The sequence below is a fragment of the Schistosoma mansoni genome, chromosome 1, assembly GCF_000237925.1.
Source record: "Schistosoma mansoni strain Puerto Rico chromosome 1, complete genome".
NCBI lineage: Eukaryota > Metazoa > Platyhelminthes > Trematoda > Strigeidida > Schistosomatidae > Schistosoma > Schistosoma mansoni.
Window position 1 is genome coordinate 19,468,348 of NC_031495.1, and position 16,713 is coordinate 19,485,060.

The window sequence follows — 16,713 nt, forward strand, 5'->3', positions numbered from 1 at the left end:
GAACTGTGTTGCTGATGCTTTATCACGTATCCAACTGAATGCAGTTACTTTGCCAGTGCTCGATCTACCTGCTATGGCCGCCGCCCAAGCAAACGATACTTCATGCACGGAAGCACAACAGTCTACGTCCCTTCAATGCCGGGAAGTACCCCTAGCTACTAGCTCTGGTACTATCCTATGCGATACTTCCACGGGCCTCCCTCGACCCATCGTACCCTCCGCTTATCGCCGTCTCGTCTTTGATGCCCTTCATGGTCTATCTCATCCTGGTATCGCAGCCACCCTACGCCTCATAGCTGCACGATACGTCTGGCCGTCAATGAATAAAGATGTCCGTATGTGGGTAAAACAATGTTTACAATGTCAACGATCAAAAGTGCACAGGCACGTAGCTGCCCCTATTGGCACTTTCGCTACGCCTGATGCTCGCTTCGATCACGTTCACATAGACATTGTAGGACCATTACCACCATCGCACGGGTATGATCACATACTCACATGCATTGATCGTTTCACAAGATGGCCCGAAGCTATTCCCATCACGTCTATTACGGCGGAGACAGTTGCTCACCGCTTCGTAGAACGATGGATAGCTATGTACGGTTGTCCCTCGACTGTCACGACTGACCGAGGACAACAATTTGAGTCCGCATTATTCTCCTCACTAACACGGCTGCTTGGTACGGAACGCATACGCACTACCGCCTACCATCCAGCATCAAACGGTTTAGTTGAGCGGTTTCATCGCCAACTTAAAAGTGCTCTTCGAGCACACGAAAACAACAATTGGTACGAAACCCTTCCGCTCGTCCTCCTGGGAATCAGAACGAGTCTAAAGGCAGATATTCAATGTTCCGCCGCTGAACTTGTTTACGGCACGACATTGCGTCTGCCTGGGGAATTTTTCACACCACGGAGCAGCACTAAGTTCGGCGAATCAGACTACGTCCAACGACTGTCTGCATTCATGCGAACACTGACTCCGGTGTCAACTCGTATACAACATCGACAGGTCGCTCTCCCTCGAGAGTTATCTACCTGTTCACATGTTTTCATACGAGTAGATTCGGTACGCAAACCTCTACAACAGCCTTACGAGGGCCCTTTTCACGTGATTTCCCGTCACGAAAAGACCTTCAAGGTTGATCGACGTGGCCGCATCGAAACAGTCAGCATTGATCGTCTCAAGCCAGCACACGTCGATGACAGTGCTATACCTGATAAGCCGAGACCGAATGTTAGACCCATCAGAGCTTCTAGCGGGATTTCTACATCTACTTCGGATCCCACGCTAGATGCACCTAAGACCTCATTCTCACGTCCCAGTCAACAGCACGTGTCATCTGCCCCGTCTACGGACGAGACTTCCGTCTCACGTCCAGACCAGCAGACCACACCGCCCTTGACTGCGGATGAGATTGCAGGCTCACGAGGTTCGAACGAGACTACCGTCTCACGTTCTGGTCGCCGAGTACGCTTACCCGTACGCTTTCTCGACTAACCTCATAACCAACTACGGATACAGTATAGGAATCTGCCCCTATACTACAAGAAAGCTACACTTTTCTCTTTTTCTATCATTTTTTTTGTTTACCCCGAGCCTACGCCTCCGACCATCGCTGTTACGGTATCGTCGACTTCAGTCAACTTTCGCGAAAGCTGGCCTGATCACCCACGCTCTAGTCAACGCACTCAGTCGATCTCTCTGGCTCCAAATACGTATGATATACATTTGGTCCCGAACATGGTTATCCTGGTCGCATCTGGTTCCTTGGCTCAATCTGGTTTCGTCCTACGTCTGCAGCGTTTCTGGTCCGGACCTCTACGAACGCAACCTTCAGATTCTGGATACAAACCACTCTGGTGTAGCATGCTAATCCAAGCAATCAATACAGCACGTTCCTTCTGGTACCGTTCTACGTCAAAGACTTTTGGTGGCAACTCGAGGATCAACGATCACTCCCTGTTCTGCCAACGTTTTCGTCCTACAATTGCACGTTTCGCGATCAGTCCCACGAATGAAACCGCTACGTATCGAAAGTGTAAATCCTTTCTAGCGGGGGGCTCCTGTAGTGACCGGCCAGTCTCGATAAGAACACGATTGGAATAATAGAAACAATTATTATTATTGTAACCAATTGTACCAGAGATTGTTTTACTGTATTTGTTTAACTGTATCCGTTTCACTTCTTGTTCCATATACCGCCTGGTTTGGTTCGAGCTTGCTCACGCACTGCTTGTTCGCTTGTACTCTTTGGCACGTCTCGGTATTATTTCGATACCACGAGATCGCCAATAAATATACTTGATCTGGACTAGTAAAGCCTTCTGGTTTACGGGCTATCAAGGGAACCAAGTCATATTTGTACACGTAATCGAATAGTAGTGGTGATCATAGTCCGTCCACGACTCGACATCCACTACAGATATATCGTTAGGTTAGAAAACTACTACAAAGAACTTTTTATAGTAAACAGTTCCTGTCACTTCTCCACACTTTGTTGTATCCCGATCCATATTTCTATCGTAAAGAATGCTACACAAAGCCAAGCTCTAGAGAAATTACAGTCTTACCTAATTATTGATGATTCTAAATAGAAATCGGCTCCCTTGAACCTGTACATAATGTTTGCTTAATCGGGGTAGTGAAATTGTTGTTATTGTGAAGGTTTTTATTGTTATCTATCTTCCATCGACTTCAATGTCTAAGAATATGATGAATTATACCGTTTATATTTGGCAATTGATCAAGCTTATATGTAAGAGTTCATCTTCTTATGCATGCCAGTAGCATTTGACGGCAAGGACACCAGCATGTCACAATTTATCCGCGAGCCAGGTTACATCTGCTCGCAATTCTTTTTGCTTTCATAAAATCAGAACAAGACGCCTTCTACCCAAATTTACCCAGACCGGACAAAATTTTCACCAAAGTGGGGAATTTAGGAAGCTATGAAGCAACAATCGGTCCAACGTGTGCACTGCAGGACAGAGAGAGGTAAACCCATGTTCTTCGCAATGATTTTGTGGTTTCGCTGCAGCAAAAGACTACTTGAATATGAAAATAACCTGATATTCGTGCAACTCAACCGATCCTCAGTCATTGTATTATGGGATGACCGCCCAAGGTCGTTAAAACAAAACGGCGGGTGACCTCAAAATTCGCTGACTTTGTTACCGTGCTGTTTTCGCAAGCGTCTTACAACCTGTATCCCTTAAAATGCACAGATGAGTTTAGTTCAACGTTCTTTAGAACATACATTGGCTTAGTATAGCAAGATGTAAATAAAGTTGTGTGAGTGAAAAACACTACAGGATTGATAGTTACATAAGACCAAAGAGCTGGAAACTACCACTTGAATGGTTGTATAGTGAATGAACGCCAATAATTAAGTAAAACAAGCAGCCCTTAGTAAGTAAAATTATGAAAGAGATCTAAAAATGGTGTAATAACACACGACGAGATATAATTGGTACGCTTTTATAAGTTTGTGTTATTAAGTCAGGGAAAATAAACAACTATTCTGCTTTCAAAAAAATTTTTAAGCTCCTGAAGACTGGAATATCGCCTCAGCAAGTTAGAAAGACGAGGTCGGCTGCCAAGGTTCACTTTTATATTACTGCCAACTGTACAGTTGGCACATGTCAATGGATCTCAATGTAGATGCCGAACTAGATACAAACAGTAACTGTTCCTATGATCTGGGGACGACATGTGTTTTTTTCGCTAACCTACTGACCTTATGACTTCTTGCCAACAGCTTACCTAAGTAGAACGTATCTCATCACCAAGCACTTTGAAATATACGGGTCGATTTTTCTCCTGATATCACCACTTGTTTTCCTACCCGTCCTTTGGTTTTCCCTACTTCTTACGGAATTTGCAATGTTTTAGTTTTAGATATATCAATATAACAAGGTACTATCCGACGTTTGTGAACAATTAGCTCTGAATGGATACGACCCTCGGTTCTATCCGGGTTAGTTCACACGCTGGAAGCTGGTATTCTGCAGACAGTTGAGCGACTATTAGCAAAATAATTACTAACCATAATTAGGAACAGAGTTGTCATCACAGTTAGACACTTGGTTAGAAAGTTGTGAAAACAATGTTTCGAATGGATCTTTAGTCCGGGCAATTATAGTACCGTATGATATTATTTTTACTAATAAACATATCAAGTCATGCAGGTTACCGACATTCTGGTTTATGTGCAGCCCACGCGTACCGTCTAATAAATCCTGACAAAATGTAATTGGAGCTTTAATTAAATGTTTCTTTTTCAAAGAGAATGTATTTTTATCATAGGTCCCTCACATCGTCTAGATATTGGGGATACATGCGCTCTGACTTGTGTATCTGAGTATGAAACTCCATTTTATAACTTAAAGATCAATACTAATGGTAAGAAAAATTAATTTAATACCTCTTTTAAGTATACAACAGCCTTAAAAGTCTTAACTGCTTTAGCGTTCTGGAAAAGAGTCAGGACGAAGCTGAACACTCTGTGGAAATGCAGTTACCGTATATTGCTCACATCATGAAACGGTAAGCTTTTCCATGTGGTAATTTTCTCGACTCCATAGATACTACTTGAATATCTTCAATAACTTAGCGAGATCATAAAACATACCAAGCATTTATCCATGTGGTTTATATAAAACTTAACGGTTTGTCGAGAACGAATACGTCAAATAGGTTCTCTGTAGTTTATACAAGAAGAAACACCCTTGAAGACCACAGTCCATTCATATTCACGGATATTTCTTCATACTGCAAATCAGCATTCGCTAAATTTCCCTGTATCAGGGTCATCCTCGATTATTTTATCAGAATTATGGTCTGCAAGTATGTACCCGGAAGGTTTACTTCTATTTCGAAATTCCTCCTACCAAATCGCTAGTTAGCCTTGAACTATACAACAATCCCTGTCCGTAGTGTAAATATCACCGTATCTAATTATACCAGCACTACGTAATACTACTACTAATGCACGTGTGAGTTGGAATTGCATTAGGTCATCAAGGTGTGTACGTTCTTCTCTTTGGGAAACCTGTTGATTGAATTCTCTACAGAAATATCTCACCTTGCTTTGGGGATACGGAATCCGCAAACACTATATCTATCAGGAAATCAGTTTTAAAATTCATAAATTGGTTTAAAGTGAACTTCGCTCACCCAATTTTATTCAGTATGAAGTTCGTTATTCTATTTCCGATGTATCTTCGTTGTATTGATTTATATTCAGTGGTAGTTTCTTTTATAAATGGAAGTCACTTTTAGTCGACACAACTGGTTAACTTGGCTTTCCGCTTTTCAAATACTTTTTTGTTCCTACAGAAGTCGTGTTTCAATTTCGAAACCACTCGGGGGGTACCCAAAAATATTAGGCAGTAGACGACTTAGTAGTAGCAGACATAATATCCTGTAAACTTAAAAAAATAATTATACTAGTAGAAAGTATCCCAGTGTTTTGGTGACAATGAGCTTTCCTACATCTTAATACTAAACAGTCAAGTCAATCTGACAATTACTTATGATAACCGGTGACATCCTAGTTTAATACTGAAACTATTGGTTATCAGCCACGTTATCGTTGTGTCCAGATTAGAATCTGATAAGTACCTTGATGTAATCCGTATTCCTTTACCAACATCTTGAAGTTTAATACAAATAATGTCTATTTTTACTTTTGCTTTGAAGTAGGAAAAGTCAGTACTCCATAGTTCCCATAGTTGTCGGTTCCTTATCATTTGAAAAACAAGAATTCTTCGGGAACCTCCTATCAAGCTATCTGCTGGATGAGAAGAATCTCTTTGTGATATCTTCTGATTTCTGTCATTGGGGTTTGTTGCATTTTCCACGTAATATTTTGTTTATTTGAAGCAGTATACATAATGGTTAATTTGGCTGAAAGTGATGGCAACTTGCGGTATATTTTTACGTAGTTTCGTCCGTTATCGTTCTAAGCTATTGTTAGTGATTCATCATGTTAAACTTGGTTACAAAAACCTGACTAAGGCCGTCTAAACTTTTCCAAGCTTCAACAAGGCAGTAGTTATTATAATTAGGTAATTGTCTAGCCTTGTTTAAATGCACATTTTATGCTGAAATCTTCTAAAGGAATATACGAGAACATAATAAGTACTCGTTTTACGCGCTTATTGTCAGGAATCTATATACATAATCAAAGTCGAACCACATGTCACGGAATTCAGTCTCAGCGATTATTAGTGTGATTCCAAATGATACCCACAGTCAGTAAACTAATCACTTTTATTCTTTATTTACAGGGAAACGATTTCGATATCAGTATTACAATAAATCCGATGGTGCGATATGGCAGTCTATTGAGAAACTCGATCACCTCGTAAGTGGCTGCAGTATTTTTATTTTCACATTGTATCCCTCCCAATTGTAATTGAATCTAATATTATATTTCAAAGGGTTTAAATGCAATTCGAAGCCTGAAACCAAAATCATTCATAAAATATCTTGAAGAGTACAGCAACACTATATGCGGCAGGAGAAGTATAGGCGTGTTGTTATTTATGATTGACTGTATTCGACAGAAGCAACCATCTAACCTGGAACTTAAAATCTTAAATTATACACAATCCAGCCACTGCCAGTCGATGGAAGATTCATCAGTGAGCTACGCTGCATGTGCTCTAGTCAGCCGTGAGTAAATATATAAAAGAATTCGTAAGAAAAAGTTTGTTATATATTTAAATAAAATTAATAATCCCTAAAACTTTGGATTTTTTTTACTTTAATGTAAACATCGATACACACGTTATAATATGCAAGGAAAGAGTTACTTATATCAAGATATTTGTAGCACACCGGCTGCATAGCTGACAGATGATTGGTTCATATTATTACAGTGTTCTGATTGAGCATATCGTACAAACTTCATGTTAAAATTATTATTGGGCATATTCCTTCGTAAGTACGCAACGATTTGCAGTAGTACGCCTATCGGGTGTCTTCCGCATATGGTGTTACCATATTGCTCTAAGTAACTTGTAAATTCAGAAGGAGCAAGTCGTTCAATTAACTCCATTCCCTAAAAGTTTAAAAGACAGAGCCACAAGAGATAATTCATTTAATTACTTTTAAAGATATATATATATATTCAAGTTAGTTCCAAGATGAAACAGCAAACAAACTTTCGTGCGATTCGCTCGTTTTCAGTGGAAATCGAGGTGTCTTATTGGCACTACCACTCGTGTAAGGATGGTGCATACCATATGAACTTTTACTTTCTCAGTCACAATTCAGTAGCAAACAAACCACCTAGGACTCCACCGAAATGGAAGAATCAACGCAATGAATCAGTTTAAATCTAATCAACTGGCGCTTGCCGGCTTGCGTCACTTCTCGCGCAGACGAGATATTTGTCTGTCAACCAAAAGACGGGTGTACTGTGTAGCAGTCATTGGTGTATTCGAAGCATTATTCTTACATTTTGGAACCATCGAATTAGCAGTTTTGAGGATACCAGGTAAATCGATTGACGAGATAGTGAATCTCCACTGAGTGAGATAGAACAAGTACTACTTACACCCACCTGCTGACTGCCCGGACTAGCGACGATAGCTGGGGTAGAAGTAGTTCTAGAGAAATCTAGGGACCAATCAGTACACTGATTCATGTAGGTAGGTGTAGACTGCCCGGTTGGGGTCCGTGTGATTATCGTAACCTATGGTCAGAGACTCAAAATTGTTAACAATGGTACACAGTCCGTTCATTGTCCTCCTTTCTATTCCAAGTTTCTAGATTACCTAATACGTTTTTTTTATTCCATTGACCCATATTTCCTCACGAATCGTATCGTCGACCCTTGGCCTTTTTTATAACCACTAATACTTGCTACATCTACTACTCCGGGATTCACCCAGACAATTTTATCTCGCTGTACCAATGAGGATGGCAACTTGAATTAATATACAAATGTGCCAGGTATTACCCTACGTATGGCTGAATGGCTGCATTATAATGGATCATTTACAAAACATCATCTTGCCTGCGACAGATGTGATGGATAGAAAAGTAATTCGTATCGTTAGATCATTTCTATGGCAGAAATGTTTTCAGTAAAATACAGAATAACACCATAGATTATCATTCCAGATGACATTAAATGAGCCGAATTTGTTAATGTCTTGAAGAAGGATAGTAAGGAACTAAGGGATCTGTGGGAGCGATATTATTGGCAACAGTAAAATGTTAATCGTGTTTCGACAGCCAAACAGAAGAAAGTATAGATATTAGTTGTGGATAGTAATGAAAATTATCATGTGGCTAAAGTCTTCTCAGAGTGAAGCCGAATCGTTTGTGACGACCACAACCTCTGACTCATTACCACATAATTAATCCCGACCGTTGATGCTACCTTGACGTAGTGGTCGGGCTTGCCTGTCGTGATGAACCAATCTGGCTATACTGGCTGGAACAATCGTTCCTCAAGGTCCTACCATGCCAGACAGGTCGGTTGAAGAGCGGCAAGACTAACAGAGGCAAACCAAAGGTCCGAAGGCGAAGTTGTACTGTGACTGTACAGAGGTGTGACGGCAGTAAGGTGTTTTCTTCAGACAACCAGCATGACGGCGATGCTGCTTTCCCGCAAGGAGGGGTGGGGTTAGAAAAGGTCGACCCTAAAAATACACACCTCGCCTTATCCCACGGATATCCGTCCCCGGCGGTAAGGTCCCAACAAGTACGGAGCTAACACAAAAATTAACAAAAAGGTCGTGTGTGACCGACCTCAAGCAGTTGTCCCTCGGGCACTGTGGTCACGTCCCAGGTCACTAAGACCACTTCTAATCCAATTTCCTTTTCAGGTACCTCTAGAAGAAACCTTCCACGGTGTCGGCAACCGGGAAGTAATGACCGCCCTCATACCTCTAATAGCACTCAAGATCACCGTATTCATGATCAATCTCCTCCAATTCCTATTATTCCTTCCGCCTCTACTTTCAACACTAAACTTCCTTTTTCGGCTTCCTATTCAAGTGTCACCATGGCCAACGATTCTAGTGCGCATAACAGTGCCTCAGATCTACTAAAACCTCGCTCCAAACTAACATTGGAGCCTTCAACGTACGTACCCTAAGTCAAATCGGTCAACAGGCCTCCTTGGCTAAGACCCTAGAATCTCGTACAATTCATGTATGCTGTGTCTCCGAAACACGCATGCAGGATCCTAGTGTGGTCATTCACTTGATCTCACCTCGCCAAAATGGAAAGCCAACGAGATACACTCTCTGTTTATCTGGCGACCCGATAGCTAGTTCACATGGATTGGCGGGTGTAGGCATAGCAGTTAGTAAGAGAGCAGAACAAGCACTATTAGAATGAATCCCCGTTAACAGTCGCCTATGTGCTGTCTGGCTAAATGGCTCCGTAAGAACTCGGAAGGATAGGGACACACGTCGTTGCCTTTTCATCGTTTCTGCCTACGCTCCCACTGACTGCAGCCCGGATGAAGTGAAAGATGACTTTTAAAGAAAGTTTTCTGAACTTCTTCAAAAAGCTAAGCGCTCAGACATAGTACTCGTAGCGGGTAACTTTAATGCCCAAGTAGGTGACTTAAACCAAACAGAAAGACATTTAGGTGGGTATTTTAGTATCCCGGCTCAGTGAACAGATAATGGTGATTGCCTGTTGCAAGTATACTCAGACAATCGCTTATTTTTAGCAAGCACTAATTTTAAGCATAAGGAGAGACATCGTCTAACATGGCGACCACCTGCACCAAACCAACGATTCAAATAGACTATGTTGCCATCAGTCATCGTCGGAGAGGTTCAATAAAAGACTGTCGTCCGTTCTGGAATACATGTTTAAATTCTGATCATGCTTTAATACGAGCACGCATTTGTTCGCGCCTCACTGGACGCAGAAAAACTACACTAAGAAGACCCATTAGGATTGAACTAGAGGACGAGAAAGCCAAAAGTAAGTTCCAGGAACAACTGAGTTCACATCTAGGCAGTTCTGTAAACGAGGCTGACCCAGATGTAGCTTGGAAAGATATACGAACAGTTGTGGAAACAGCAGCGACATCTATTAGTGGTCACAAGAAATCAGATTTATACTAAGTCTATTGCACTGATTGATTCTCGTAAACTCATCTTATCAAGCTCTGAACACGATGAAGAGCGAAAGCAAATCAGATCTAGGTTAACCAAAACTCTACGGAACGATCTGAGCAGTGGTGGGCAACGGAAGCAAAAGAAGTGGAAAAGGCGAAGACTGTAGGCAACACCAGACAACTCTTCAGACCTATAAAAGAAACCGGAATTAATAAGTTAAGTGTAAGCGAAACAATCTCGGAAAAAGACGAAACCCTTCTCTGCTCTCAGTCCAGGCGCTTAGAACGATGGGCAGAACAGTTTAGCTGGCCTTCAGCTACTCTACAGTTACCCACCATTCCCAAACAGTTCTAATGGGACATCCAAGTAGGTCCCCCAACTCTAGCTGAAGTTGAAAAGACTATAGATAATCTGAAACGGGGAAGAGCAGCTGGTCCAGATGGATTGGCTCCAGAGCTCTTTAAATATCGTGGTCCAATTTTAGCGACTAGGTTGACTAATATTTTGGCTAAAATTTGGGAGTTGGACGTAATCCTATCTGACTGGTCACAATCACTTATTGTCCCAATATATAAGGGGTCAAAATCATCCTGCGATAGCCATACAGGGGTTAGTCTGACTAACATAGCACCTAAAATACTAGCCTCAATAATTATCGGGCGCCTAACTAAGACTCGTGAACTGCAAACACGAGAAAATCAGGCTGGCTTCAGACCTGGTCGTGGCTCCATCGACCACATATTTACTATTCGTCAGGTTTTAGAGCACAGACATGTTTATCAGCGTCCGACAATGATAGTTTTTCTTGACTTCAAAGCAGCATTTGACTCTGTAGACCGAGAGGTTCTGTGGCAGTGTCTGTCACTGAAAGGCGTACCTCAGAAGTACATTAACCTTGTGAGGGCGCTCTGCTCGAACACTACCAGTCGAGTGAGATCTTATGGCGAACTGTCATCTGATTTTGCAACCTCAAGTGGTGTCCGACAAGGCTGTCCACTATCCCCATTTTTGTTTAACTTCATCATAGACCTACTGCTGGAAATAACACTCTGGTCGACTGAATTTTCAGGAAGTGATCTATTATTATAGTTTATCCACAACAAACTTGGAAGAAAAAGAGGGGAATAATAAAAATTTGAATCCAAAAGAAGTTTACAATCCAGAATACGAAAACACAACAATCCAATTACAAAATAATGATAAGAAAATACGTGTAATATTTCCCTGTAAAGTTAAGTGGAATTTACAACTTCTCTAATACCACCTCTGTTCCGATTTTAATTTTTTTACACGGTGCCATTTATATCCTGACACTAAATAATCACGTGTCTAGAGAACCCTCTTCCAAACTTGGGTATATAGACTGCAATACCATTTTTACAGTAGTTAAACTAAACCGAATTTTGCATATAAATAAAGACCAAAAAAGATGTCTAATGCCATATTTCGCGTTTTGTAAATACAAATAACGAGAAACTGATCTAAAGAATAGTGTGGGTACATATTGATTTAATGGGCGTTACTTGCATGAATCTACCTAGCTATCGTTACTTGACGTTGTTACTGATGACATTAAGTCCTTATTTTACTCAAACAATCTTAAAAGAACGATGAGTAACTTACTGTTTCATCAAGTGCTTGTATGGATTGCCAGATTGCTCCTTTACTTTGATCATAGTAGGTGTACTGAAACCTTTTTCCTGCATGTAAGAAATAAATGAGTACTTAGCGATTGTCTGGGGAAATTACTCGGTAATCATGTTAGATTGTTTCTCACCAGATTGCTTGATTTCAATTAAAAGCTTGTCTCACAGCAAACATGCCTATAAAAGTTACTTTCAAATTTATTGTAGGTGTAAAGATTTCGAGAAATGCAGTAACAACCAGCTAGACTACATAATTACTTTAAATTTAAGATATAAACAAACTAGGACCTGTTTAATGGTCTAAGATACCACTATTCGTTGTGGCGGGAAGTAATGTCTGGAAAATGGGTCATCGATCCGATTTATCGGTCTGCGTAGCATCTAGTGCACTGCTTCCTTAAGAGAACCATATGCTAACACCGATAGGGGAGGATAGTAAGAGATGAAATCCAAATAAGAGAAAAATCTTGATAAGTATCATTTCCTACGAAAGGAGACTCCGCTATTTCTGAACAACATGGGAAACTACAAATAGAGTTGGAACTAATTTTTGTTCCGAGGCTAAGGCGACTTTAAACAAGACTGTAGGGCAAGACTGATTTATCACCAGCCAGTAATTAAACGAAATTCATAATAACAATAAAATGTATTCTTTATAAAGGTTCAGTCAATAAATAAACTTGAGTGATGAATTTGGACAGTATCATAAGAAGACGAAGATTATCAGAATTATATGATGTATTAGCGCAATACATCTCGAACAATCTGATCACAAATATACCTGTTAAGAACATTTATACATAGAAATAACAGGTCAACTAGCAAAGCCTATTAAAGCCTTGGTCATACGGGAATTTAAACCTCTATTTTCACCTTAAATCTACCTTCCTAATACTAATTAACTGTACAGCGTGGAGAGTCTCGTATTGTTTTTAACATTATTTTTACTATCTTTGTTTCCTCTTGCCCTCTGTTTGTCTAGTCGACCTTTCATTTTTGTATATAAATGTTCTTAACAAATATATGTGTGATCAGATTATTCGAAATGTATTGCGCCAATATATCACATAGTTCTGATAATCTTCGTCTTTTTACTACACGATCCAAACTTGAGTGAATTGAACTAAGTCTCAAACTGGAAAGCAATAAGTAAACTGGCTTGACTGAGACACGTAACTCATCTCTAAATTATATATTTGCGCTCTTCATGACAGAGACATGTTTGATAACTTTTTAGTTTTTATTTACTTTGCCTAACAACAGTCTTCACATTAAAAGCGTTTGTCAGCTGCCTTCCACTCACAACTTTGTAGTGTAGTCCGTTGTATGAATTCCGAATGATGTTGATGAATTTCTCAGGTTCACCATAGTGTCGAAAATTTCATAATGCTCTCCTATCTACGCTGTCAAACGCTTTCTCATAGTCACGGAATTTGATGTATGATGACGAATTCCATGCAGTCGATTGCCCAACAATGATCCATGGTGTTGTGATTTGGTCTGTGCACGACTTATCCTTACGGAGTCCGGCCTGTTGATCTCGAGCCTCGGCGTATATTGAATCTTTCATTCGGTTCACCAACACTCAGTTAAAAACTTTTCCTGGTACCGATAATAGTGTAATGCCTCTGTAAATCTCACACTTTCTGAGATCTTTCTTTAGTATCTTAATGAGGTATCCTTTCCAGTTTGTCAGCACTTATTCCTTCTCTCAAATCTTCCTAAAAAAGAGGTGGAGCATATCCGCAGTTGTTTTTATGTCTGAATTCAGTGCTTGAGCTGATATATTGGAATATACTGCTGTCTTCCCACTCTTGGTTTGTCTGATAGCGATGCTGATTTCTCTGATCGTTGGTGAAGTGACAGCTAATGGGAAGGTCTGTGTGTGCTGCTTCTATGTGCGATGGATCTAGTGAGGTTGGTCTATTTAGGAGTTCTTCAAAGTGTTCTACCAACCGAATGAAAAATTCTTCGAGGCACCAATCATGGAGTTTTAGCTTGCTAACACATGGTAGCACAACGTGACTTTGTTTTGTTATGTGGTTTCATATCACAAACAGACTAAATACGTACCTTTTAACCAGGTTTCGTCTCCAACATGAACATCACAGAAATTAAATGTTCAAGACACTGAAATTAGTGTCCAAAGATGACCCTACTCATAAGATGATCTTTATCATCCCAAAACATCTTTAGATATCAACACAATGATGGGACTGGATACGATGTATTTGCTAGTGGTAAAGCCGAGCAAACTAAAAAGCTACAAACCATTTTCAAGTTGGAAAAACTAAATGTTACCAATTATAAGAAAAACTCTTCAAGTTCCTCTATCGTACACCCAGCCTTTTACAGTAAAACGAGTAATGCCAAGAGATACCTATGAATCAAACAGGGCAGAAGGTAGTTATATCAGCCGGAAATCTTGACAGGAAATACATACTGTGCTGAATCGTTTTAAAAATCAAAAAAGCTTTATCCAATATGCCTTCAAACAACAGGTATTATAGCGATTCTGAATCTCAAGTGAAAAAGTTTAGTGAGACATTACGGTTTCGCGATTATGTTGGGCACATACTTAAAAATCCCACTTATTCTAACGGACTCAACTAACGAAAGCTTAAAGTATCTTCTACAAGATAGTTACATTAATAATACCAGAAATAATACTTGGTTAAGCATTAAAGTAACTAAATACCTAAGAACACCAAAATACGAAAGAATTTAACATACCCCAGTGACAAAAATCAGAAGATATCACAAAGAAGTTTTCAGGATTTGATAGGTATCGAGAGAAAATCTGACCATAAACTGCTTCCCTTTCTGGAGTTAAATATCCTACTAAAATTGGTACTACAGAGAATTTCCCTTGGTAACTAGAACACCAACATAAAATAAAATAGGATTTCGGAAGAAACAACAGCATAACATTCTGAATTTGAGTAAAATTGACGTATAAACTAATGTATGAAGTGTTTTCTGCAAATGCGACTTCGATGTGATGAGTTCTTGTCTGTTGGTTGCTTAATAATATTAGGTTGGTGAAGTTGGAGGTATGTATGCACAAATGAGCATGACGAGCAAAGATTAAAAATTGAATGGCATGCGATAACTTGCAGTGTACTGAGATTTACTATTACAAAGTAGTTTATTTTGATTTTCTTTAAAATTCGTTTTGGCACTGTATGTTGCAAAGTGCAGTGTAGTGGAGGTTTCAAATGAAATGTGTTTAAGTAGTTTGAAGTAAGAACGAAATTTATATTTATTTCGACAAACATTCACACAACTCTATTTTCACTTAACTTGGTCAAAATTTGCCTGAACTTAGTGAGGATACAAAGAAATTTAAGAGATGAAAGTCAGGGTGGCTGGTCTTATGCATAATAGGAACACCAAAATAAAGCAAGCGAATGGGAAAATAACAATTAACATCTTAGAAAGCAACTGAAATCGATATAACAAGGCTGGTGGGAGTTATCTTGTTTTTTAATATAATGCTACTAATATGGACGTCCCTAATTTACATTATTAGAACTTTACAGAAACTAAGATTGAACCCGAACCTTTGGAAAATATTTACCAACATTTCCCTGCCAGCGAATAATATCTTGATTACTATCAACGGCACTAAACGTCTAGTGATTATGAAGTTCTACACTAACTGAATCAATCAGATTTGAGAGAAATTAGGTATAGATTGACATGATTTAGAACTCTTAGCTGTCACATGAATTTCAATACGTTGTTTTGGTTATGTGGTTGCGATCTTTATAGTTACAAAGCGATTTGTAAAAACGGTTTCATATTTTCACTTTTGTATGAAAGATGGGAAGGGATTTAGTGCAACAGCATACATCCAAACTGGTAAACACAGTGAACAAGGATTTACAGAGATGCTGCAAGTGTTGATATAAACCAAATGATCTATTCAAGGACTAAAAACTAGTCGTATTCAGACCCCATGATCTTGAATAAATGTGACTAATAAAAATGTGCCCCTATGCCCGAATACACCTTAAAAGTCTTATTAATGATGAAAATTCCCAAAAACCCCTAAGCAGAGCCAACAACCGTTATCACTGGTTGTTCGAAAACTGACCACGCGAGGAAACACATTGTTTTTATTACGTACACTTACCATTGGTTCTACTGATCTCCAATGTTTGTGATTCAAACACCTAATAATATTGATAATAATAACGATTTGTTTTTACACCCAGTTCGTGATAAGCCTGAATAACGGCAAGAGGCAACAATTTAATAACTAATTACAAAAAGGCTTGGTTATATATTTACTTGAGAAAAATGTATGAACTAAATAAATATTTAACAAGGAGTTACCCTTCCATCATCTTCGCTATATATGGCATTTGCATCTCTATGGAATGCTCTTCCTCGTCTCTGTCCAAAGGTAGACTAACAAACTCCCCTGTTTCTTCAAGGTCTCGATATACTAAAAGAGAAATTAGCCCATAGTTCAGAAAGTATTTACTTACCATCTTTACCAATTGACAAAGAGTACAACGGAGTCTCGAAGAAGTCCGCTGTGGATAGAGCGCATTTTCCTCTGAGGCTCATATAGTGTGCAGGACCTAATACGAAAATACGTTTACTGGGCAGAGCTATTTGAATATATGCAGTTTACATGTGACGAGGGTCTATTTGTTTGTATGCAAACGCAGCACAAGGCCCCGAATAGTCATAACCAGCATGTCTATAATATATCATATCAAAATAAGTGGTTCATATACGGTGAAATGATAGCACGGGTTGGTTGTCTATCAACAGTTACTTCAGACAACCATTTCTGCAACTGGTTGTTTAGCTTAGCACCTGAAAGCCAGCAGTAAACTTTAAAGGTAAATGAATTCATACGTTCCGCAGAATACCAACTACCGGCGTGAGAAGCTCTCCTAACAACATGACTCATTTAGATCGCTAAAGGCTTGTAGTAGCCAGCAGTACC

The 16,713-nt window shown here is 39.6% G+C and overlaps 2 protein-coding genes across 4 annotated transcripts; one reads left to right on the forward strand and one right to left on the reverse strand.

The window, feature by feature from the left end:
• Nucleotides 1–3,165: 3,165 nt before the first annotated feature.
• Nucleotides 3,166–6,690, forward strand: Smp_097240.1 (hypothetical protein; the record flags this gene model as incomplete). 3 transcript variants are annotated; one of them, XM_018793564.1, is made up of 9 exons in its annotated part: nt 3,166–3,232; nt 3,902–4,017; nt 4,059–4,149; nt 4,184–4,252; nt 4,290–4,405; nt 4,438–4,549; nt 5,708–5,847; nt 6,295–6,371; nt 6,448–6,690. In XM_018793564.1, the coding sequence occupies 8 exons, from the start codon at nt 3,954–3,956 to the stop codon at nt 6,688–6,690; spliced, it is 912 nt and encodes a 303-aa protein (XP_018648064.1). The 3 variants fall into 3 exon arrangements, with proteins under 3 accessions (XP_018648064.1, XP_018648065.1, XP_018648063.1); XM_018793563.1 differs by lacking the exon at nt 3,166–3,232 and having other exon boundaries at nt 3,954–4,017; nt 5,705–5,847; XM_018793566.1 differs by lacking the exons at nt 3,166–3,232; nt 6,448–6,690 and having other exon boundaries at nt 3,954–4,017; nt 5,705–5,847; nt 6,295–6,422.
• Nucleotides 6,691–6,827: 137 nt separating this feature from the next.
• Smp_175570 (hypothetical protein) lies at nt 6,828–16,325 on the reverse strand (the record flags this gene model as incomplete). Its single annotated transcript, XM_018793567.1, has 5 exons — nt 6,828–7,070; nt 11,725–11,801; nt 14,481–14,623; nt 16,089–16,200; nt 16,253–16,325. 5 exons carry the CDS (start codon nt 16,323–16,325, stop codon nt 6,828–6,830), a joined length of 648 nt encoding a protein of 215 aa, XP_018648066.1.
• Nucleotides 16,326–16,713: the final 388 nt, after the last annotated feature.